Consider the following 24,721-nt stretch of genomic DNA (forward strand, 5'->3'; position numbering starts at 1 on the left):
CCGACCAATGCCCTAATAAAATCAGGAGCTTCAAGCCACTTTGAGAGAAAAATCCAGTTGTTTATTAGGAGCGCCATGTCAGCACGACCTAAGTGAAGCAGCTCTGACTTCACCCAGTTTGCGCCTCTCATGGCTTTCCGCAAAGCTATTAAAACCTGGCTTTTCCGGCAGGCCTGGGACTGTTGACCTCTTGATTGAGGTCCGGCCCCTCTCTGATTGGGTGTATGTTGTGCTTTTTCTTAACTTTGTTGTGTCTCATTGTTTTAATTCTTTTTTAATAATTTTTCATTTCTGTAAGCCGCCCGGAGTCCTTCGGGATTGGGCAGCCTAGAAATTCAATAAATGAATGAATGAATGAATGTCATATTGGCACATCTGGGAAAACCCGAATCTGAAAACTTCCAGGGTTTCTCCACCTAAAAGAAAGTCCAAGCACCTATCCAGTACCCACATATCCATCACATGATCCAATCAAAGCACTGTCCCAACTTGAGATGCCTCCCAGTCACACCCCTCCAGGTGCAGGGTAGAATGTTCTTGACTCTCAGAGAAAGGAATGTTATTATGGCTATATATCTCCCCTGGTCAATACAATCCCCCCCCTTCCAGTTTCTAAATGTGGCAGACCTGAAGATCTAATACCCAAGATGGCTTCCAGACCTGACATTTGACTTCGGCAGGCTGGGATGTGTTTTGTTTTGACTGAGTTGTGAATTCCTCAGTGCAGCTGCATGGTGCAATTTCCCATCCCCTTGTCTATCGCAGCTTGGGTCAGGAAAGCTTCACGAGTTGACACATTGTATCATTAATCATACATACAGGAGAACAAGAAGAAGAGCGAATTGGGGGTGACTTGTAATGTGGCCCCTTTAGTCAGCCTTCTGCACATGGGAAATTGAGGGAACCTGATTTATTCAAGTATATGTACAGATTAGCGAGTTTCCTTAAAGATTGCTTGGCAAAGCAGCTGTCTTGGTCTATGGAATTCTTCACCAGGCCCATTTTGCTCATATCTGAAAAAGCTTATTGTGAATATCTCATAGAGAAGCAGTTCTGCTCAAATATTTATGTAACAAGACGATAATTTATCTTGTTATTTGATGATTTGATTAACATTGGTTGTACAAATTCTTAAAGTCAATATATATATTAATAGAAATCAAGCATTTTTAATAAATGTGTTTTATTTTTTAGCTCCGCACTTCTCTTGGTAAAGGCAGGGCATTTCTCCGCTACTCCTTAGTGCACCAAAGACTTGCAGACACTTTACAACAGTGTTTTATGAATACCAAAGTAACGAGGTAAACGTGGCTGGTTTTGTTCTTTTTGGTAGTGGTGATTATTTAATTGAATTTATATCACAGTGTAATTATTGTATATCTTGTTGAAAAATGTGGAAATAGATTCCTTTTTTTCATTTTTCTTTTCTTTTTCTTTTTTTAAAGTGACTGGTACTACGCAAGAAGTCCCTTCCTCAATCCAAAACTGAGTTCTGATATTGTTGGTCACCTCTATGAATTAACTGAAATTCAATTTGATTTGGCATCAAGAGGCTATGATTTAGATGCAGGTTGGCCCACATTTGCCAGGTAATACAAAACTGCTGCCACTATATTAGAAAAATGTCTACAAAGTCTATAATTTTCCTAACTCAATTTTGCCTCAGGCTTTAGTAAAATTTCTTTATATAAATCAGTGGTCAAATAATACTGACTTTTCACAGTTTTGCAATATTTCCAGGTTAGATCAGACATTGAGAAGGACCATCAGCAATATACCTACCACGCAACAATTTTAAAACACGTATTGCAACTCTAAGGGCATACAGATTCTCCTTAAATTATGGACATAATGGATATGGATAAATTATGGACATAATGGACATAACTGCCAATCACAGTGGTGACAGTCATAAAATTATATGACCTTTTTTGCAGGGTCATTAAGCAAACAAAAGATTTGCTTCAAGTGTGGATTTGCCAAAAGTCAGCTGTAAATGATGATTTTTGGCAAAATCATAACATGGTTACATTATCATTGGACACTACAAATAGTTGTAAATGCTGAGCACTCAAGGTGTAATCACATTACTGCAGAAGGGCCCATCATTGGCATCCAAGTCATAAGTACTCCCAGATAGATCTGTTAGAAGGTTGAATGGTCACTAGGCAACCAGTTGTAAGTCAACTATTTGCATATTCAATTCTAAACCAAATGGATCCTAGTAAACCTAGTAAACAATTAAGGAGCCAACTAATAACTTTCATTCAGAGCTCAAAGAAGAGCTGAATTCCGAAATTTTTATTCCAAGTTGTAATAAAAACAAAACAAAACAATTGATGCAGAGGATCCACATCAGAGGAGAAGATGGGAAGCAAGTGATGAAACATCACTGTATAAACTTATAGTTTGTCGGATAAGAAACATAGAAGGTGAGCCTTATTTAACAATTTCTTCAAAATTATGAAGAAATTGAAGTAGGAAGCCCTCTTAAAAATATAAACAAATATCAGTTTCATCTTGAAAAGTTTTGCTTCAGATGCTCACAGGTTCACCTCTCTAGGCCTTGTTTATTTGTTCCAAAACTGAAGATAAAACATAAATAGATCAGTTTAGATGCAGGTGGATAGTTGCTAAGATAAAATTCTATTTTTATATAATTTTATTTATAGTTTTTTCTTTAACATCCATAAGTACTTAGTGAACAGTTAATTGTCTGGGTTGATGTATATTATACACAATACTAATAATAATACTAATAACAACAACAACAATAACAACAACAACAACAACAACAATACTATTTGGGTATACATAATAATCTTTCAACTAACATTTACATACATACATACATACATATATACATACATACACACACATACATATATATGTATATATATATACATATATGTATGTATAATTGTATTATGTCTCATACATTTTTCCAATTTCTACCTTCTACCTCTATTTTCTAGTCTTACCATATTAAAACGTATTCTATATCTAATCGTTATCTCTTACCCTTTTTAGTATTTAGCTGAGATAAAATTCTTGAAAACATTTTTTTCTTAAAACAATCATTTTTCCATGTTCAGGAGAACATTGTGCTCACTTGGCTCCTCAGCTTACCTATGGAAGCCTCCAAGTCGCAGTTCAAGCATGAGCAGTTTAGTGAGCAGTTCTGTGCAGGTAATTATATTGCCTAATTATTTTATTTTATTTTACTTTAGATGGTTGCACTATTATCAGAATTCATGTGTGTTCCTCATTTGTACTTTAACTTTGTGTAATAATACTAAAAACACCTGCTGGTCTGCTTTACCAAACTATTATAAGGATTCTCCAGGCACTGAAAAAGCTTTTATAAACAGCTTTCTTGCTAACTCAGATGTTTTCTCTCCATTTAGGCTCCAGACAACCTTTCCAGCCCAAATGAGAATAGCTTTTTTAATACTGAATCTCTTGAAGGCCTAGATGATGTGCATATGGAACTTGACCAGGCAGAGCTGCAGCAGAAGGAACTACAGAATCAAATCCACAATCTGGAAGAAGAAAAACAAGCACTTCAGGCCACTATTGGCCTTCAGAAGCAGCAACTGCAAATGCAAAGAGAGAAGAACAGCAATATGGCAGAAGAGAATGATAGGCTAAGAAAAATCCTAGGGGAGTTAGAAAAACAGATTTCCCATTATACTCAGGGCACCATTCAGGAGTTCCAGAAATGTTTAGAGACACTAGAACTGAATGCAGCTGATAAGCAGAGAGAATACTCTGCAAAGCTTGAGAACCTGGATTCCATGAAAAATGCCCCCGATTCCAAAATCCTTCTTTTGAATCAAGAGCTAAAGGCCATGGAAATCTGGTTGGCCAAGAAAGATCTCTTGATTGATGAGCTTACTGCTAAATTAAAATCAGCAGAGAAGAGAACCGAGGAGTTTGAAACAATAAAAGCAAATAGTCTTATGGATGAAAAAAGTCACCAGGCCACCAGCCAATATGAGTCCGTACTAAAGATTGAGGAGTTATTAAAAAAGCTTTGTTGGGCAGAAGAGGAAAAGGCTGATGCTCAGAAACTGCATAGTGAACTTCTTTCTCATCTTAAAATTATGGAAGAGCAACTCCATGTGAAAGAAGAGAAACAGAAAGAATTTGAATTGAAACTGAAATGCCTTACCATTAGCACTAAGGAAGAATCTGAAAAATTGCTTGTTAATCTGGAAGTCATGACTACTGAGAGGGCTGAACTGAAGAAAGAGCTAGAAGTGAAAGACAAAATGGTATCTGATTTTCAAATTCAGCTCGCAGATATATTGGATTATGTAAAATCATTAGAGCAAAAGCTTCAGGAAGAAAAGAAAGAAAAGGCAGAATCTGAGATGCTACTAAGTCATACAAAAACAACCATGGGACAAGAAATAAAAAACTTAACGGAGCATCTTGAATTGCTGGAAGTGCAGTTGGCAAAACTCAATGAGACGGTAAAAAGTTTAGAAGAGCAAAAACAGGAAGTTGCTATGGAAAGAGACCATCTCAAGACAAGAGTATTAGAAATGGAACATCAGATCACAAAACAATGCTCCTCATTGAGAAATTCCTTTGAAGAAAATGAAAACCTCAAATCCCAGAATTCAAAACAGCAGCAAACCTATCAGAAGTTGGAAGAAAAATGTAGAGAGTTAGATATATCTAAATCATTTTTACAAGGAGAAGTTGCTGAGTTAAGAGCCTTTGAAAAACAGCTCCAGAATCAAATAGATGATGTCATGGTATCTGTGGATGAAAAGGAGAAAACACTTCGAAAAAAGAACAACCTGTTGAATGAAAACTTGCAAAATGCTACAAGACAGAGCCAGTTTTTTGATGAAAAACTGAAGGCTCTGGAAGCTGATTACCAAGAATTGAAACAAAATGAAAATAGCATTGCAGAATTTTTAAGTGGGGTCCAAGCAGAACTCCAGAATGCCAAAGAACATAATCTGCAAATGGAAAAAAATCTGACTTCTTCAAGGCAGAATGAAGAATCACTGAAGTTACAGGTCACAGAGAAAATTGAGTTATTAGAAGGCCTGGAGAGACAATGCAATCAATTTCAAGAACAGGCTGAGGGGTATAGAATTAAAATTGAAACCCTTGAGAAAAATTGCCTTCATCAAGCAAAAATAATCGAATCTCTTACTTCTGAAAATATTTCTGCAGGGAAAGCCCAATTGGAATTGGTATCTTATCAAAAGAACGAAGCTAAAGATTTGACATTAAGACTGGCTGTTTCTGAGGAACAGCTGAATATCAGTTGGGCAGATATATCTAGACTCCAGGAAGAAATTATAGAATTTCAAGCCAAGCTTCATCAGACAGCTGCAGAGAAACAAAAGCTTCAGGGCAAATTGGATATCACAGAATCTGTTTTAAGTGAGCAAAAAATATTGACTCAGCAGCTGAAAGAGCAAAATGAAATATTGACTAGAAACCATATGCAGCAACTACTTCAATGTAAAGAAGAAGAGGAAATGCAGAAAAATGAATGGAAAATAATAGCCCAACAGAAAGCTGAACTGGAAAAAGATGTGATGTGCCTAACAAATGAATTGTCCACAGTCAGGAATGATTTGGAAGTTGTTAATATGGAAAACATGGAAATCAAGGACCTTTTCCAAAGAACCAACATGGACATGGCTGAGCTGGGTATTCAGATTTGCTCTCTGACATCTGAAAAGATAGAAATAGAAAAGAAGCTCACCCAAGTCACAGAGGAGCTCAGAGCTACCAAAGAAATATCAATCAAAGAACACGAGAACTTGCAACTTGAGCTGACAAGATTCAGTAAGGAGAAACAGGAATTACAAGAGAAACTGGAAGATTCAAATGTTTGTGCTGCCATTGTACCTGACCTGCAAACTCAGATGGAATTGACAGGGAAACAAACCAAATGTTTGCAAGAAACTAGAAAAGAAGAGGTAGCTACTATCACATTTCAACCGAGTACAGTTCTAAACTATCAGACAAAATTTAAGGTAAATTTTGGTTTCTTTTTTGATCAGATAAAGCTGCAATTTTATGTTCATTTGAACACAGAGGTGTTCTTACAAGTGTACCAATTGCAACTGCTGATTCTTCTGCAGCCTTAGTACCCAAAGGAAAAGTGCCAGTTTCTTCCAGTTAAATGAAGATTTGAAGTCACTTGACCAAAAGAAAAGATAATTATTCCAGGAGGAAAGTCTTCCTTCATATATCATCTAGTCCACTGAATGTTGTCAGGAGAATTAATTTAGCCTTTGAATAAAATTTAGTTCCCATCCTCAGTTCTATCCCAACTTGACAGCATAATAATATTCAACTGTAAGTATGGAAGTGTTCTAGGAGAAAATAGATCCTTCAATACCTTTCCCAGGAATACTTCAGGAAGTAAGTTTGCATATCACTCCTTGGTATACTTCAGTCAGAAGTATTATGTATATAGAAAGACTTGGAACTAGAGAGAAAAACTGATTTAGTTTATTAACTCTTGACCTGATAGTACAGGATATACACAAGCTTTTGATCCATGTGCACAGCCTTTTACCTATGCCCTTAATGGTGAAACTTGAGCAAGCCCAGAAGTGAAAAATAAATAACTATAGGAGATAGAGGAATTGGTGCTGACGTGTGAATTCTGACTGTGTGAGCTGATAGATGTTCCAAATGATAACACTGATTTTTTTTGGTCCTCAGATTTCATTTCCTAATATGATTGTGATTTTCCTGTCAAAATATGGCACTGTAGGTAGTCTTTGCTTTCCAACTGCCTTGTTAGAGACAAAGCAAAGTTAATAAGAGAACATGGAAGCAAAATCACAAACATGGTCACATGCTGTTTTGTTTAACCATTAACTCATAAATGACAACATAAACCCACCACAGTCACATGATTTTCAAGTTAGTGTTTGTGGTACTTAGGTAAGGTCAATTGTGGTCACTAATCAATCCCAATTGTGGTCACTAAGCAAGGACTGCCCATACTCTAAATCTCATTATAGAAGCTTTTGTTTGTTGCACTTGTAATGATGGCAGTTTACAACCCATACTTAATTGGTTCCTGAAATCAATAGAAAATTGCATAATCTTTGAAAAAAATCATTTTCATTTATTCTGTTTTAAATTTACCTTTGCAGGCTGTCAGTGAAGAATGTGAAAAATTAAAGGAAGAACTTGCAGAACAGAACCAACAAGCAAATGCAGCAGAAGAGGCACTCAATGAAATGCAGGTTGAAACTTTATTTATTTAATATCAATATTAATATTCAGTTGATATTTAATTAAACTCACGGAACCATTTCAACTAAGCTAATTATTGATGTTTTAAGCATGTTGGTCATCCAGTAGGAAGACTCTCTACTAGTACTATGAAATCTTGATCAAACACCTTTCTCATTAAGCAAACTAAGTATACAAATGGGTCCGATTTTTGTCTGGACTTCTACCCCCAAATTAGGGATAGTGTATCCAACATAGTTTGGATGAGGCAGTTCAGTTTACATTAATTTTGCATCATCTCTATCACTCAAAAGGTTATAAAAGGGAAGAAAGGTAAAGGTAAAACATTTTACTTTTCAGGCTTGCAGGATTTTTCTACTATAACCTATGTCAATAATTTATAGTTCTAGTCTTCCTGTGAAGTCACTTTCTTGATCTGGTCTCTCTCTCAAAAGGTGATCAAGTAAATCAAGTAAGTATTAAAAAACCAAAATCACAGAAATCTATGCTTCTCTATTTTTGTGTTTATAAAACTATGTGTGTGATGACCTGGGGCATGGCATGAAAGCAACACAACCACATTCACTACAAGTTCTGGAGCAAAGCTCTTACACGCACCTTCAGAAGCCTCTGGCTGAGTTCTTCCATTTGTACTTCTGGTGCCTTTGGAAGCCTGATCTGCAAGCTCTGTGGTCAGCTCCGACCTCTCCTCATTGGAGGGTCCAAATTCATACCATAGCCATCTTGGTGAGGTGGTGAAGTAAAGGGGGATCGCCTGGCAGGTAGAGAAGAATCGCATCTCTCCTCCTTGACTTGGAAAGCCCCCTCATCTGAAGATGAGGAGTAGCGGCGGCCAAAATGGCCGTCATGAAGCTGGGGATAGCCTGAATACCCAAGACCCTGATGAGGTGGAGAAAGTGAATGGAGTGTGATATGGGTGAGAAAATATTTTTTATTGGAAGTTGACCCCAGAAATCCAGGGGGGAAGCATATTTAAAGCTATTTGTTGAAGTTGTGAATGGGCACACAGGAAAAATACCAGAGAATTGAAGAAGGAAATTTTTTGCTTTTTAAATAATAAATGGAAACTTGGTTCCTCAAAGCTAAAAGATATTGAGTGATATTGAGAGCATTTTATTGAAAATTTTGAAAAAAAAACTTTTACAAATATTTACCTCCCTCCCCCTACCCTCCCCACCCAACCCACCCAACCTCCCCCCCACTCGACTTCCCAGAACCAATACAGGGTATAAATCTTTAACAAAGATATTCTAAGCTAAACTTAAAAAAAGTTAGTATCATCTTTCATTTGAGCTTTAACTCCTCTTTGCTAGGCTAGCTCTAAACAGATTGTATCATTCCTTGTTTCTTCAGTCATAAACTATCTGGAATTTTTTAGTCCCATATTTATTTTGAGTATAGTCAATCCATCTTCTCCACTCCAGTTTATATCTCTCATTTGAGTGGTCCTTGAGATATGCTGATATTTTAGCCATCTCTGCTAGGTTTGTTATTTTTAATGTCCATTCTTGAATAGTAGGCAAGTCTTCCTTCTTCCAGTATTGCGCCACCAACAGTCTTGCTGCGGTTATTAAATGCAAAATCAAGTTAGTTTCTATAACTGTACAATCAGTAATTATACCTAACAAGAATAACTGAGGGGTAAACTTTATCCTTTTTTTAAGAACATTGTGCATAATCCACCATATTTTTATCCAAAATGCTTTTACCTTTTTACAAGTCCACCATATATGATAGTATGTAGCATTGAGACAATCACATCTCCAGCATTTAGGTTGTAAATTCGGATACATAGAGGCCAGTTTTTTAGGATCTAAATGCCATCTATAAAACATCATAAAAGTTTTCTCTCAAATTTTGGGCTTGTATAAATTTTACATTTCTTACCCAAATCTTTCCCCATATATCCAACATTATTGGTTCTTTAAAATTTTGTGCCCACTTTATCATACAGTCTTTAACTAATTCTGTTTCCGAATCCATTTCTATTAATGCATTATATAGTCTCTTTATATGCATTGGACTTTGATCCCTAATTTGTTTTAGTAAATTATTCTCATTTTGCGTAAAACCGATTTTTTGAACTTTTTTCCATCTGGCCTGTAACTGACCATACTGAAACCATGTTTGAATTGCCTTTTCCTCTTTTAGTACATTCAAGGGTTTTAATTGTAATACATCTCTTTCTAAGGTGAGAAGCTGTCTGGATGTAGTTACATCCTGTTTTTGTACTATATTTATGTTTTCTATTGTGTGTCTAGGAATTGCCCACATGGGTATCTTATCATTTAGTTTGTATTGATATTTTTTCAAGACCCGCAGTAGAGCATTCCTTAAAATATGACTTTTAAAATTCTTTTTTTTTTTTATTTAAATGTTTTATTCATTTTCATTTTCAATTTTGTACATTCACTTATATACTGGATATTTACAATAATAATAATAAAAAAAGAAAAACCCCAACCTAAACACAACTCATAAACCCAACCTATCACTTTCATACACCCCTTCTTCTCCCCCTCCAACTTTCCTTTCTCCCTCCAACGATCACCCCTCCTACTTCCCTTTCCCCTCCTGCCTTCCTTTCTCGCCTTCCTCACCTTCCTTCCCCTCTCATCCTTACATTCCCCTCTTCCTCCCTCCTTACTTCTCCCTCTTCCTTTCCTCCATTTCTCACTATGGTGCATTTCTCTATTCCTTTTACACTAAAAAGAAAAAAGAAAAGAAAAAAAAAAGAGAAAAATAAAAAGAAAAGATAAGGATCAACAGTATACAAGTGTATTCTTCTTATTCTATATATTGAAGCTATATCTCCACCCACCCACCCACCCCCAATGAACCCCCCTCCCTAACCCCCTCCGACTTCCCAGGTCCCACACCCGGCACAGTTCAGTACCATTCACCTTCAAAATATCTTATTAACAATAATAATGAAAATAACATAAAAAGAACACTCCAAAAAAGAAAAAAAAATGAAAAAGTAAATAAAAATTTTTTAAAAAATTCTTTTACATTATGCTCAGCCTCCCATCATTCTTAGAATTTAACCAGTGTGAATCATTCCATTTATATTTTGTCCTCGTCCCTTACTTCTTTGATATTTACCCCCATCTTCCTATAGACTCTCCAGATAGCCTTTCTTAACCTTATATTCAAATATTAGTTTATACAAAAATCAATTTATCTTCAAATACAGAGCAATCTAATCATGCTTTCGCTACTCATCTTCCTACCCTTCGTTTCACGTCTCTATTCCTCCCAAGCCCAAATTGCATATACCAGTTCGTTCAATCCCAAGATCCCTTCATCAATATCCCGCTCCACCTTCCTTTCTGCCCCACTCCTCCCAGCTCCATTCATCCCAAACCGCAATTCAAATAAATCTTAGTCCCCGCTTTCCTCACAGAAAACACTTCATGCGCAGTTTGGATTGAGATTCAAATAAGTCTTGTAAAAGTCCCGTATAATATCTGTCTAGAATAAGCAATGCTTCTTTCCATTCCTCATCAGTACACAGCTTTACCATTTCATACCAAACAGAAATCCTAAAGTTTTAATCAGTCCAAAGGCTTAAAAAGTATTTTAAAGACATCACTGGATCTATATTCTTTACTTTTCTGCCCTTTCGGAAAAAGAGGGCTACCCTCTCCCTTATCACCACGTGTCCCGCTGCTTTGAGAATATGACTAAATCCTCAGTTTCCGCTCTTCTGCCTCTCCAGTAGGGGGGGAACAACTCCCTCCTTCTTGTAACCAAGTGACTTGCTGCTTGTCTTTCCTTCACCTTGTCCTTCCGCATTTCCGAGTGAGTCAAGAAGCCCCGCCTTCAGAGTTTTATAATAAAAGTCCCGAGCTTCCGAAACAGAATTAATACGAAATCTTTGATTTTCAAATGTAACTGTGATTCCAACTGGAGCTTCCCATTTATACTGTATTTGATGATTTCTAAGTTCTTGGGTTAAGAAAGTATAGCCTCTCCTTGCTTGCAGCATCTGAAGCGGGATCTCTTTAAAGACAAACAAATCATGGCCATCGATTCGTAACCTGTTATTGTAGAACTTTTGAGTGATCACATTTCTGGATTCTCTTGTGAAAAAGTATATAATTATGTCTCTTGGAAGCTGTCGTTGCTCTGCTACACGCGAATTCTGGCGATAGATTTTTCGAATATTCCAATCAAAATTGAGTCCCGGACCTCCCACCGCTTGGCTGAAAGCTTCTACAAACGTCTGTTTCAAGTTCTCTCCTTTCTTTTCAGGCAGTCCTCTGACTCTTATTGCAGACGCCTTTCTGTTATAATTTATCATTGTAAGTTGTGCTTGAGTATTTCTAATCTCTTGTTGTAATGTTTGGATATTAGAAGTCAAATTAAAATTAGCCTCCTCCAAAGTTTCCAGTTTAGACTCCATTTCTTCGATATAATCTGTCAAAGTAGATGTAACTTCAAACATATCCGCCTTTATTTGAGCAATTTTAGTCTGTATTTTATCGCATAAATCCAGCACAAATTCTTTAATTTCGTATTTAAAGTCATTAATTATTTGAAAGAAAAGCTCCTGTGTCAATGAATCTCCAGTAGGTGGTGTAGGAGACAAAGGCAGCGATTTACTAACAAGTTCTTTAAGCACATGCGGGGGGGATTTTTTTGCCTGCTTAGATCTGGGAGGCATTATAGATAAAAGCTGAGAATAAACAGATAAACAATGTCTTCACCTAGTCAGTTCTCAATAAATTATTTGTAGATTTTGCTTGTTAATGAGTAGCCGTCTCCGGGGAGATAAAGCCGGTTAATTGCGTCATCAATCACCAACACAGTAAAAACGCCATTTTGTATCCCAATTGCACAAAGAAGTTTCAAAGGAAAAACTAGGCTGGTATTTAGATAGTTATAAAAAAAAAACATCACAGGGGTGAGACCCGCTCGTTTGCCTTAAGTTGCTTTAAACAATTTATCATTGTCCTGAGTGGGGGGGTCGTCTGTCTAGGGCTGCAAAAAGGCAGCTGCGAGGAACTGGCTGGAGATAAGAGCTCAGTTACGCTGGATCTCTTCTCCGTTCGCAGCCCAAAAAAAAAAGAAAGGGGGCTGTGAACTACGAATAAATCCTAGCACCTGAGCTTCTGCCTGCCCCTTTCTGCCAGAAAGGGGTGATATCTATTGATCTTAATTAGATATACAAACCAGAACTCTGAGGAGCTCCGTTGAGCTCCTTCGGCGACAGGCTCCTCCCACAGGAAGTCCGACTTTTAAAATTCTTATCTACCTTTTTGTCATATAGCAGGTAAGAATGCCAACCATATACCAAATCATGCCCTTCGATATTAAGTATTCTATCATCTGTTGAGTTAATCCAATCAGTAATTACCGATAAAACTACTGCTTCATAATATAGTTTTAAATTTGGTAATTTCAAACCTCCTTTCTCACGCACATCTTGCATTATTTTTAGTTTTATTCTCGGCTTCTTCCCTGCCCAGACAAATTTGTTAATGCCCTTCTGCCATTCTAGCAAATTTGCATCTTTTTAAAGTATTGGTATCATTTGAAAAAGAAATAAAAATTTAGGTATAACATGCTATTTTTCCCAACAAAGACAATTGTAATTTTCCCCAATTTTTCATCTCTCTCTGTATGCTGCGCATTACATTAAAAATTGTCAATTCACTCGATCAAAGGCTTTCTTGGCATATAGAAATATAAGCGCTGCAGGGATGTGATTATTCTTTCCCAAATATTCCAGTATATTAACAATTTGTCTTACATTACTTCTCATTTGTCTCCCTTGTATAAAACCGGTTTGATCATTATGAATCAATTGCTAAATAACCAACATTAACCTATTCGCTAGTATTTTAGTGAACATTTTATAATCTATGTTAAGTAATGATATGGATCTGTAATTTTGACTAAGATCTTGATCTTCTTTAGGTATCAGGGATATGAAGGCTGTCTTCCAAGATGGTGGGTACCTTCCCTTCCATTTGGATCTTATTAAATAGTTCCTTAAGGGGCTCTACCATTTCTAATTGTAGATTTTTGTAAGAAGCCCCTGTCAAACCGTCTGTACCTGGTACTTTCCCTACCTTTAGCTGTTTAATTACCTGGAGAATTTCCCCCGAAGTTATTGGTTAATTCAATCTTTCCCTCTGCTCGTCTTTAACTATAGGTATTTTTTCTTTATCCAGGTATCTATCTATATCTAAACCTTGTATTTTGTCATTCATGTACAATCCTGTGAAAAATTCACGAAAGACCTTTTGAATCTCATCCTGTTGATACACTTCCTTCCCTTTATAATGTAATTTCGATATATTGCAAGATTTCTGTTTCTTCCTAATCAGATATGCTAACTATCTACCAGATTTGTTTGCGTTACAAAAAGTATTATGTTTTACATATAGCAAGTTAGTAGCCACCTGGTCTGACATCAGCATATTAAATTGCGCTCTTAATAAAGTAATTGCTTCTTTAATCTTCTTCTCTCCTGGGTTTAATATTAACACCTGTTCTCTCTTCCTGATCTCGTCCCCTAGTTCAGTTCTTTTCCCCCCCTGTTTATGTCTATGTAACCTATTTAAATTTATTAGGACTCCTCGCATGTACGCTTTATTTGCGTCCCAGACTATTTCCATAGATGTCCCCTTATTCATATTAAAAACAAAATATTCCCTTAACAATTTTTTACATTCATTAATATTTTTCTCATATCTAAATAAGTTTTCCTTCAATCTCCAAGTCCTTCTTGCTTGCATACCATATTCCAGCTGCATCCAAACCGGATTATGATCTGATAAAGCTCTGGAACATATCTTCGTCTTTTTTACCCTAGAAAGTAAATCATTTGTTGTTAATATAAAGTCAATCCTAGAAAAGGATTTATGTCTATTGGAAAAAAATGTAAAGTCAGATTCTTCTGCATTCCTTTCTCGCCAGATGTCTCTCAGTTCGAAATCATCATATCGAAAAAGGACTTGGGTAGTTTCGCTCGCATTTGGATATTTTGCCGGAGACCCTTATCTTTCTTGGTATCCATAACACCATTCCAGTCACCCAATAATATACAAGATCTATAGTCCCAATGTACTAATTTAGTATGGAGCGTTTTACAAAATTTGTCTTGTTGTTGATTGGGAGCATATATTCCCATTAGAAATATCTTTTTCCCTTCTAATACCAGTTCTATTGCAATATATCTTCCTTGAGAATCTGCTTCAATTAATTTGGCTTTCATGTCGTTTCTTAAGTAAATAACTATACCATTTTTCTTCTCAGGAGCAGAAGTTACAAAGTGTTGTCCAAGTCTTGTATTGATCAAATATTTCTGGTCAGTTGATCTAATATGAGTCTTTTGCAGGCAAATTATGTCATTCTTAAATTGTTTCAAATAATTATTTATTTTCTTCCTTTTCTGTGGGGAGTTTAAACCGTTAATGTTCCAGTTTAAGAACTTAGTTATTATCTTTAGCTCCCTGAAGCTTTTTAAGAGCCATCTGAAAATCCTGTAGTTTGACTTTCAGCCTGGCTCCTCCCAATGCTTCTGAGCTAAAACCTGTGAGTTCTTGGATGGTTGCGTGTGTTTGTTGCAAAGCTTGTTGCTTTTTTAACTCTTGTTCCATTCGCCTAGTAATCACGCGGGTTTGTCTTTGCTCCTTTGCTCCTTCTAGTTCTGAGAGAGGAAGTTGATCCAGCCTTAATGAACCTCGGGTATTTTGCTGTCTGTCCTGTCCTTCTTGTTCTCTTCCCCTCTCTCCTGGAAGGAGGGGATGTCCAGCCTTCAGTATATTATTATAAAAATCTTGAGCCTTCCATACTGAGTTAAGACGATATCTTTGCCCCTGGTAAGTAACTGCTAGCCTGGCTGGGGCCTCTCATCTGAACTGTAACTGACGGTTTTTGAGCTCATCGACTAAGAAGGCATAGTCTTTCCTCGATCTCAACATTTTGGGTGGTATTTCCTTCAAAACAGTCACCTCCTGACCCCCAATTTGAAGCTTAGTTTTGTAAGACTCTTGCAATATCAAATTCCTCATATCTCTCGTAGCAAAATAAACCACAATGTCTCTTGGGAGTTGCTTTTGTCTGGCGAGCCAGGAATTAACATGATATATCTTGTCAATCTGCCAATCAAAAATCCCCCCTGATCGTCCCAACAATTAATCAAAAGCTTCTGAGAAAATCTGCTTCAAATTTTCTTGATTTTTCTCTTTGACGCCTCTTATCCTTAAGGCAAATTCCATCTGTCTATACTGCAACATTATAATTTCATTTTCTGCATCATCAGCCTTTTGTTGAACCACATCCATTTTCATTACCAGATTAATATTGGATTCATTAAGATCTTCCAATCTATCTTTGATTCCAGATACATAACTAGATAGGCACTTAAAAGCCTCAAAAATATCATCTCTAACTTGTTGATTACGAATCTGAACTGAATTCATAACTTTTTCTGACAATTCCTTATGGGCAGCAGATATCTTTTCGTATATTTTAATTTCCATCGCAGCTGCATGATTTTTTAAGGCCTCAGCTAAGGCCACACTTAGTTCTTTTTGCAGTATTTCTTGGGTCAATGGCTCCCCTGCGGGGGTAGGAGGGGTTGGGGGGGGGAGTAGTGACTGTAATTTAATTCCAGGAGCATGAATTACCAGCGCTCTTCGAGGCATTTATCTTTTTCTGCTTAGAGGCCATTTCATGTTTAATCTTCTCCACCCAATTACTAAATCCAGGCAAGCCGCTTGTCCAGCAATTACTATTTAGTTTAGTAATAAATCACTACTGATTTAATGATCTTTGAATGTTCTGAGCTCCATAAAAATCTGTAGCATCAGAGCCTGACCCCACCTACAAAGCTGTTCGGCGCCATTTTCTGTGTGTTTCTAGCAAGTAGTTTATCAGAAGGAATTCTTTAAAAAATGGAGTTAAAGTCTTAATATATACAATTAGAAGTTCTCCAGTACTAGCCTGTCCCTGTTGGGATCAGTAATAAATAAATCCTTGAGCTGAGGGTGGACGTATGCCTTTGTTCTGCAAAAAGGCAGAAGTCTTTTTTTTTTTAATCGTTCAAAAGTTTTATTTCTTTTAAAACAAACATTTCATCATTCCTCAATCAGTAAGATATCGAAGTACAATTTTTTGTATGTCAAAATAATTTAGTTTACCACCAAATTCTTGTCTAGCCTAATGCATACCCCTCCCTCCCTCCACCCTCCCCCCCAACCCCCCTTCTCCTTCCCCCACCCCGACTTCCCAGAACCCGTACACGGTATGGATTTTTAACAAACACAGTCTAAAATCTTTTGAAAAAAAAGAAATAAAGAAATTAATGACATTCTACATTGACCTTAGCTTCTTCTTGACTTTAAACAATTTAAATCATTTCTGATCTTAAGCATAGGCTAACTGGAATTTCTTGGTCCCGTATTTATTTTGTATATAGTCAATCCATTTTTTCCAGTCTCATTTATATCTCTCATTTGAGTGATCTTTAAGATATGCCGATATTTTAGCCATCTCGGCTAAGTTTGTGACTTTCAATGTCCATTCTTGAGTTGTAGGCAAGTCTTCCTTCTTCCAGTATTGCGCCACCAACAGTCTTGCTGCCGTTATTAGGTGCAGAATCAAGTTACTCTCTACCACTGTAAAATCAGTACATATACCTAGTAAGAATAACTGAGGAGTAAACTTTATCCTTCTTTTAAAGATATTTTGCATAATCCACCATATTTTTATCCAGAATGCCTTAACCTTTTGGCAGGTCCACCATATATGATAATATGTAGCATCGAGAGAACCACACCTCCAACATTTAGGCTGTACATTCGGATACATAGAAGCCAGCTTTTTAGGATCTAAATGCCATCTATAGAACATCTTATAAAAATTTTCTCTCAGATTTTGAGCTTGTGTGAATTTCACATTTGTTACCCATACTTTCCCATGTATCCAACATTATTCGTTCTTCAATATTTTGAGCCCACTTTATCATACAATCTTTAACTAATTCTGTTTCCGAATCCATCTGTATTAATACATTATATATCCTCTTTATATGCATCAAGCCTTGATCTCTTATTTGTTTAAACAAATGATCTTCAGCTTGGATAAAACCAATTTTTTGATCTATTTTCCACCTAGCCTGTAATTGCCCATACTGGAACCATGTTTGAACTACCTTCTCCTCTTTTAATACCTCCAAAGATTTTAGTTGTAGTACCCCCCTTTCCAAAATGAGAAGCTGTCTATAGGTAGTTCTATCCTGTTTTTGTGCTATGTTCATATTTTCAATTGTATGTCTAGGAATTGCCCACATGGGTATTTTGTCATTTAATTTATATTGGTATTTTTTCCAGACCCGCAGTAAAGCATTTCTTAAAATATGACTTTTAAACTTCTTATCCAGTTTTTTGTTGAATAACTAGTAAGCATGCCAACCATATACCAGATCGTATCCCTCGATATTCAGTATTCTATCATTAGTTAAATGAGTCCAATCACTAATTACAGATAGCGCCACTGCATCGTAATATAATTTTAGGTTAGGTAATTTCAAGCCTCCTCTCTCCCGTACATCTTGCATTATTTTCATCTTTACCCTCGGCTTCTTTCCTGCCCATACAAATTTATTTGGAAGTATTGTTGAATAAAATACGGGGCTTGGATGGTCTAAAAGGGATCAAGATTAGGCAGCAAGAATACAGAGTGCGCGCTTTTGCGGATGATTTGGTCATAATATTGGAACAACTGCAGGAATCCAGTAGGGTTTTAATGAATATGATTAATCAATATGGTCAAGTATCTGGTTTTAAAATAAATTTAGGAAAAAACAAAATATTAGCTATAAATATGAATACTAAACAAAAGGAAGAACTAGGAGGGACGCTAGGATGTGAGGTGGTCAAAAAAGTCAAATATCTTGGAGTCAATATTTTAACCTCAAACGGGAATTTATATAAGCATAATTATGAACCACTTTGGCATCGTATACAGATAGAGATGAAAAAAATGGGAGAAATTGCACTTATCTTTGCTGGGTAGGATAGTAGTAGTGAAAATGAACATTTTACCAAAATTTTTATTTCTCTTCCAAATGTTACCTATACTTTAAAAAGATGCAAATCTTTTAGAATGGCAGAAGGGTATCAAAAAGGCAGAAGTCCTTGACGCGGAGAATTCACTATGTTGCCGGGCGGCTCCCACCCCCAGATTTATGTTCTGGGGGGGTTAAATGGAGTGCTACCCAAACACAGCTTTCTCACCTCCTCCTATGCCCGTAGAAGAGGTAATCAAGCTGTCAAACAGTTGATGGATACTGTTTAGACAGCTTAACGCAGCCAAGGATCCGGAGCTGTTAAAAACAACAACTCCTTTCAGACCATGCCCATCTGGAAGTCCTCTGAGAGCATTTTAAAATGCTGGAATTAACATCCCAAAATTCTCTTCATAAATGTTGCTCAATTATTGGATTTATAATTTTAAAATAATTGAAATCGGAACCGTTAACAATTTCACAGAGAGGTTGAAGCAGATAGAAGTGAGACCACCATCTGCTGATGAAAAGGGAAATATGCAAGCTTGGAAATAACTTCAAAAGACTGGAAATATCTGTTAGACACAGACCTACTCTAAGACCACTAGAGATTTGATTGTTAACTAAAGACTTCAGTTAAGAACCCCCGAACATCACTGAATACTATTTAACATATAAAGTAACTTGATAACCTCCTGCTGAATTTAAATTGTTTGGATTAACTATTGATGAGACCTTTAAAATTGTGACTTGGAAGTTTGGCTTTTGGAGTTAATTAACTCTGGACAGTGGGCTAAAAAAGAGATTGACTAAACAGACACAACATAAGATGGAAGTGAGGAGAACTTAAACAGAATGTAGCTTTTTCAAAGCATCGAGAAAATATTTGATTATATAGACCAAAAATTGGGAAATTTAATACAAAGAATAATGGACAATGATCTGGACAAGAAGAAAGAATGTAGCTACCAGAATAAACAGAGGGAAAAGCAGAGAGAAATCAACAAGAAGAAGATAACAAGGAGGAGATGTTGCCAAAACAAATAGTGATTAAGGAACTAAAAAAGAAGGAAAATAATGTAAAAGACCTAAAAAGGGAATGGGAGAAACAGGAAGAGAACTGGGGAAAAGATATAGGAGGTGAAATAGATAGTTCTGGAATTAGACGGTGGGAAAGGGCAGAGTTGAGAGGAAAAGTTAGATTGCATGGTCAAATAGAGGGAATAAAAGACCTAAGGGACAAATATGGGAGAAAAACTAAAAAGAAAATAAGATTAAAGATTCGGATGTGGGTAAGAGATGATGGATAAGGGAAAATAGAGTAAAAGAATACTTTTATGAATATATTTCAATACTGTGTATTAATATCAGAAATGTATAGGTTGGGTTATTTTAGCAGTGTGATAGATATCAGGATAATATTTTAATATAAATGGATATGAAGAATGGGAATAATAGATTTTGAATGACTACTAAATATGAATAAAACTATGAACAACAGTGGAAGGTTAGAACTTAACAATGGGCAATTAGAGTATATATATATATATATATGTGTTTTATTTGTGCTGATAAATAAATGAAGGGAGACTAGTATAGATCTATTTCAAGCTATTTAGCTCTCATCAGCTAGCCATACCCTTACTGGGATTCGAACCTGTGCTGTATTGCATCTTAGGCAAACGTCTTAGCCATTATGCCACAGGTCTCCTCCTTATCAGCTGAAGCCAGGGAAGAAGGTATATATTTAGTGTCACAACCCCTGGTAAGCCCCAATTATGGGAGGAAGCTAACTGCTTCCATCATCTGTCAATCGGCTCGTCACAAGAGTCCATCACGACAGAAACCCAATATTTTTACTGTTGTCTTTGTTATATTTGTGTTTTATTTGTGCTGATAAATAAATGAAGGGAGACTAGTATAGATCTATTTCAAGCTAATGGCATAATGGCTAAGACGTTTGCCTAAGATGCAATACAGCACAGGTTCGAATCCCAGTAAGGGTATGGCTAGCTGATGAGAGCTAAATAGCTTGAAATAGATCTATACTAGTCTCCCTTCATTTATTTATCAGCACAAATAAAACACAAATATAACAAAGACAACAGTAAAAATATTGGGTTTCTGTCGTGATGGACTCTTGTGACGAGCCGATTGACAGATTATGGAAGCAGTAAATGATGATGAAGCAGATGATGACACTAAATATATATATATATATATATATATATATATATATATATATATATATATATATATATATATATATATATATATATATATATATATATATATATATATATATATATATATATATATATATATATATACCGTATTTTCACCCATATAACCCGCCCACGCAAATAACCCGCCCACGCATATAACCCGCGGGTTTTCCGGATCGTGTAAAATATCTTCCGTATACCCCGCCCACGCATATAACCCGCGACGAGTAAGAGAGAAGGGAAACAGCTGAGATGGGGGGGGGGAAGAAACGGAGAAACAAGCCTGCGCAAGCTGGGGAAGAGGAAAGGAACGGAGGAGAAGGAAACAGCTGAGATCGGGGTGGGGGAAGAAACGGAGAAACAAGCCTGCGCAAGCTGGGGAAGAGGAAAGGAACGGAGGAGAAGGAAACAGCTGAGATCGGGGTGGGGGAAGAAACGGAGAAACAAGCCTGCGCAAGCTGGGGAAGAGGAAAGGAACGGAGGAGAAGGAAACAGCTGAGATCGGGGTGGGGGAAGAAACGGAGAAACAAGCCTGTGCAAGCCTCCGATCGTGTAAAATATCTTCCGTATACCCCGCCCACGCATATAACCCGCAGGGGGGCGCTGTGCATGTAAAAACCGCATACAACCCGCGGGTTATATGGGTGAAAATACGGTGTGTATATATATATATATATATATATATATATATATATATATATATATATATATATATATATATATATATATATATATATATATATATATATATATATATATATATATATATATATATATATATATATATATATATATATATATATATATATATATATATATATATATATATATATATATATATATATATATATATATATATTCTCTAATTGCCCATTGTTAAGTTCTAACCTTCCACTGTTGTATATATATATACACTTAAAGTCACAACCCCTGGTATGCCCAAGTGTGGGAGGAAGGTCACACTTCCACTCTCTGTCATTAGGCTCATCACAAGAGTCCATCCAGACAGAAACCCAATATTTTTTACTGTTGCCTTTTTTGTTACATTTGTTATATTTATTTATCAGCATAAATATAACATATATATATATATATATATATATATATATATATATATATATATATATATATATATATATATATATATATATATATATATATATATATATATATATATATATGATAATATATATAATCTAAACATATGTATTAATAGTAGAATTATATGTACTGAAGAACTGAAAAGAATATGAATAGAAATACCCTAAATGTATAAATGATCATGATTGATACTAAAACTGTATAAGGAGATATTGAAAAATGGAATGAAGGATGGAACTTTTATTTAACTAAGGAAATGTGAACAACAAAATAGGTGGAAAACATGTCTTTGGATATTATAGTGATATGAAAGGGAGAAGAAAGTTAAAATATGGATAGAAAATAGTGGGGGGAAATAATAATTATATATTAATATGTTAAAATATACAAAAGGACGGAAAGATGGTTCAGAAATTAAGGGTGATAATAAAAGGCATGTATAAATAATATGAAACAATGGAAATTAAATATAATATTTAGGAATAATAAGACTATGTTTATGTATACTGAAATGTATGTTACCCAGTTACCACACCATTCACGGATTGATATGTATAAAGAATATAAAAAATAAAAAAAAATGATTAAAAAAAAAGAAGCCTCTGGCTGCAAGTAATCCAGTAAGACAGGTTAACCAAACAGCAACTAGGAGCAGTCCAAAAAGCCAGGTTAATCAAATAGAAACCAAGGCCAGCAGTGCAATAAGCCATGTTAGCTAAACAGTAACCAGAGCAAGAATGTCAGTGAAGCAGGCAAACCCCGCAAGACAGAGTACAACACTCTCCAGGCTTTGGCCTGTAGGAGCATTGCCCCAATGGCCACATCTGATGTATTTGCCCCTGTCATGGTCGGACCACTGCCTACTGAGGCTTGACTTTCGGAGGCCAATCCCCCACTGTAGGGAGGAGGAACCGATTAGGTGGTTCCACCCCAGGTGCCTTATGGACCCTTTCGGCTTTCAGACAGCGCTTGGTGTTATACCTAATACTCTCATCCACAGTCAGGCTGAGGCCTTGGTCGCTGCTTGGAACTCAGAGGCGGCAAAGGCTCTCAACCGGATTGCGTCTTTACGGCCTATCCGAGGCAGCGGATCCAGGAAGGCTCCTTGGTTCACCAAGGAACTCCGGGAGATGAAGCACCAAAAGAGACGCCTGGAGCACCGCTGGAGGTCCAGTAAGTCCGAGTCAGACTGAGCACTGTTAAAAACCTGCATCAGAGCCTACCTTCTGGCAATTCGGACTTCAAAAAATACATACATTGCCGCTCTGATTGCATCCGCTGAGTCACGCCCGGCTGCCTTGTTCAGGATAGCCCGGTCCCTCCTGAAAGAGAGGGATGCGGGCAATCCCTTACAGGGCAGAGCTGAGGAGTTTGTCCAATTTCTCTCAGATAAAGTTGGTTGTGAACAGCAGGGAGGTGACACGGAGGTGGATCCAGGCGATGGTTATCGCCTCCCTCCGGGAGGGGTTCTTTCCGCCCCCCTAAAGGCGGTGGTGGTGAGACCCCTCTTGAAAAGGCTGACTTTGGATCCAGCCATTTTAAATAACTATCATCCAGTCTCCAACCTCCCCTTTGTTGGGAAGGTTGTTGAGAAAGTGGTGGCCTCTCAGCTCCAGCGGTCCTTGGATGAAACCGATTATCTAGACTCATTTCAGTCTGGATTCAGGCCTGGCTACAGCACAGAAACTGCTTTTGTCGCACTGACCGATGATCTCTGGAGAGCCAGAGATGGGGGCCACGCCTCCGTCCTAGTGCTCCTTGACCTCTCAGCGGCCTTCGATACCATCGACCATGGTATCCTTCTGCGACGGTTGCGAGAGGTGGGGGTGGGAGGCACCGTTCTTTGGTGGTTCTCCTCCTACCTCTCGGACAGGTCGCAGTCGGTGTTGGTTGGAGGGCAGAGGTCGACCCCTAGGCCCCTTAAGTATGGGGTGCCACAGGGTTCGGTCCTGTCCCCCCTCCCGTTCAACATCTACATGAAGCCCCTGGGTGAGATGATTCGGCGGCACGGGATAAAATATCACCAGTACGTGGACGATACACAGTTGTATCTGTCCGCCCCGTGCCAACTCAGTGAAGCGGTTGACGTGATGTGTCAGTGCCTGGAGGCTGTCAGGGTCTGGATGGGGGTAAACAAACTTGCTCTCAATCCTGACAAGACCGAGTGGCTTGTGTTTTTCCCTCCCAATAATTGGCCATGTATTCCAACTCTCAGGCTGGGGGGTGAAATTAAACGCCCCTCAGATAGGGTTCGCAATTTGGGAGTCCTCCTAGATCCACAGCTGACTTTAGATCACCATTTGTCGGCTGTGTCCAGGGGGGCATCTGGAACGATCTCCCCGTGGAGATTCGGACCCTCACCACCCTTCAGGCTTTCCGTAAAGCCATTAAGACCTGGCTGTTCCAGCAGGCCTGGGGATGTTGAGTTCCATCCCCACTCGAACTGGTGTGCTTGTTGAGACCTTTTAAATTGGTTTTGTATTGTTCTTTGTTTTTGTTGCCTTCCCTTTTGTATTGTCCCCCCTTCCCTTCGGTTTTGTTAGCCGCCCTGAGTCCCCCGGGAATAGGGCGGCATACAAGTTGAATAAAACCTCAAACCTCATTTGTCTCCACCACATACTGCTGGAACAGATCATGATGCTTGAGGATAGGCTTGGAGGCAAAGGTGGCCTTCAGTGCATTGAAGGTGCCATGCTCCTAAGCACCGCAATTGAATTTTCCCCCTTTCTTGAGCAGATTAGAAAGGGGAGCAGTCAAGGCAGCAAAATGGGGAACAAATGTGCGGTAATAGTTCATGAATCCCAACAGTTGCATGTCTTTGACTCACCAGAGAGTTTGCCATGCCTGCAATGACTCAGAGAGTTTGCCACGCCTGCAATGACTCGACTTTCTCCAGGTCCATCTTCTCCCCAGCAGACAAGATATGATGGCCCAGAAAGTTGATCATGGTTTATGTGAACTGGCACTTCTTTTGCTTTGCAAATAGTTGGTTGTCCCGCAAGCGTTGTAACACTAGCCACACTTGTTTCCAGTGTTTCTGCGGGAACGAATAGACCAGGATGTCATCAAGGTAAACGATCACGAACTGATCCAGCAAGTCCCTGAAGACAACATGCAT

The 24,721-nt window shown here is 37.5% G+C and overlaps 1 protein-coding gene across 2 annotated transcripts in view; it reads left to right on the top strand.

The window, feature by feature from the left end:
- FYCO1 (FYVE and coiled-coil domain autophagy adaptor 1) overlaps nt 1-24,721 on the top strand; it is a 133,498-nt gene that overhangs the window by 23,992 nt on the left and 84,785 nt on the right. For both annotated transcript variants that reach the window (XM_014058175.2, XM_087712964.1), the window contains exons 5-9: nt 1,195-1,301; nt 1,446-1,589; nt 3,096-3,189; nt 3,408-6,011; nt 7,149-7,241. In XM_014058175.2, coding sequence (XP_013913650.2) covers nt 1,195-1,301; nt 1,446-1,589; nt 3,096-3,189; nt 3,408-6,011; nt 7,149-7,241 — 3,042 coding nt within the window. The remainder of the gene's footprint in view (nt 1-1,194; nt 1,302-1,445; nt 1,590-3,095; nt 3,190-3,407; nt 6,012-7,148; nt 7,242-24,721) is intronic.

The sequence above is a fragment of the Thamnophis sirtalis genome, unplaced genomic scaffold (genome assembly GCF_051295495.1).
Source record: "Thamnophis sirtalis isolate CommonGarterSnake01/CBP01778 unplaced genomic scaffold, rThaSir2_p1.2 scaffold_4, whole genome shotgun sequence".
Taxonomy (NCBI): domain Eukaryota; kingdom Metazoa; phylum Chordata; class Lepidosauria; order Squamata; family Natricidae; genus Thamnophis; species Thamnophis sirtalis.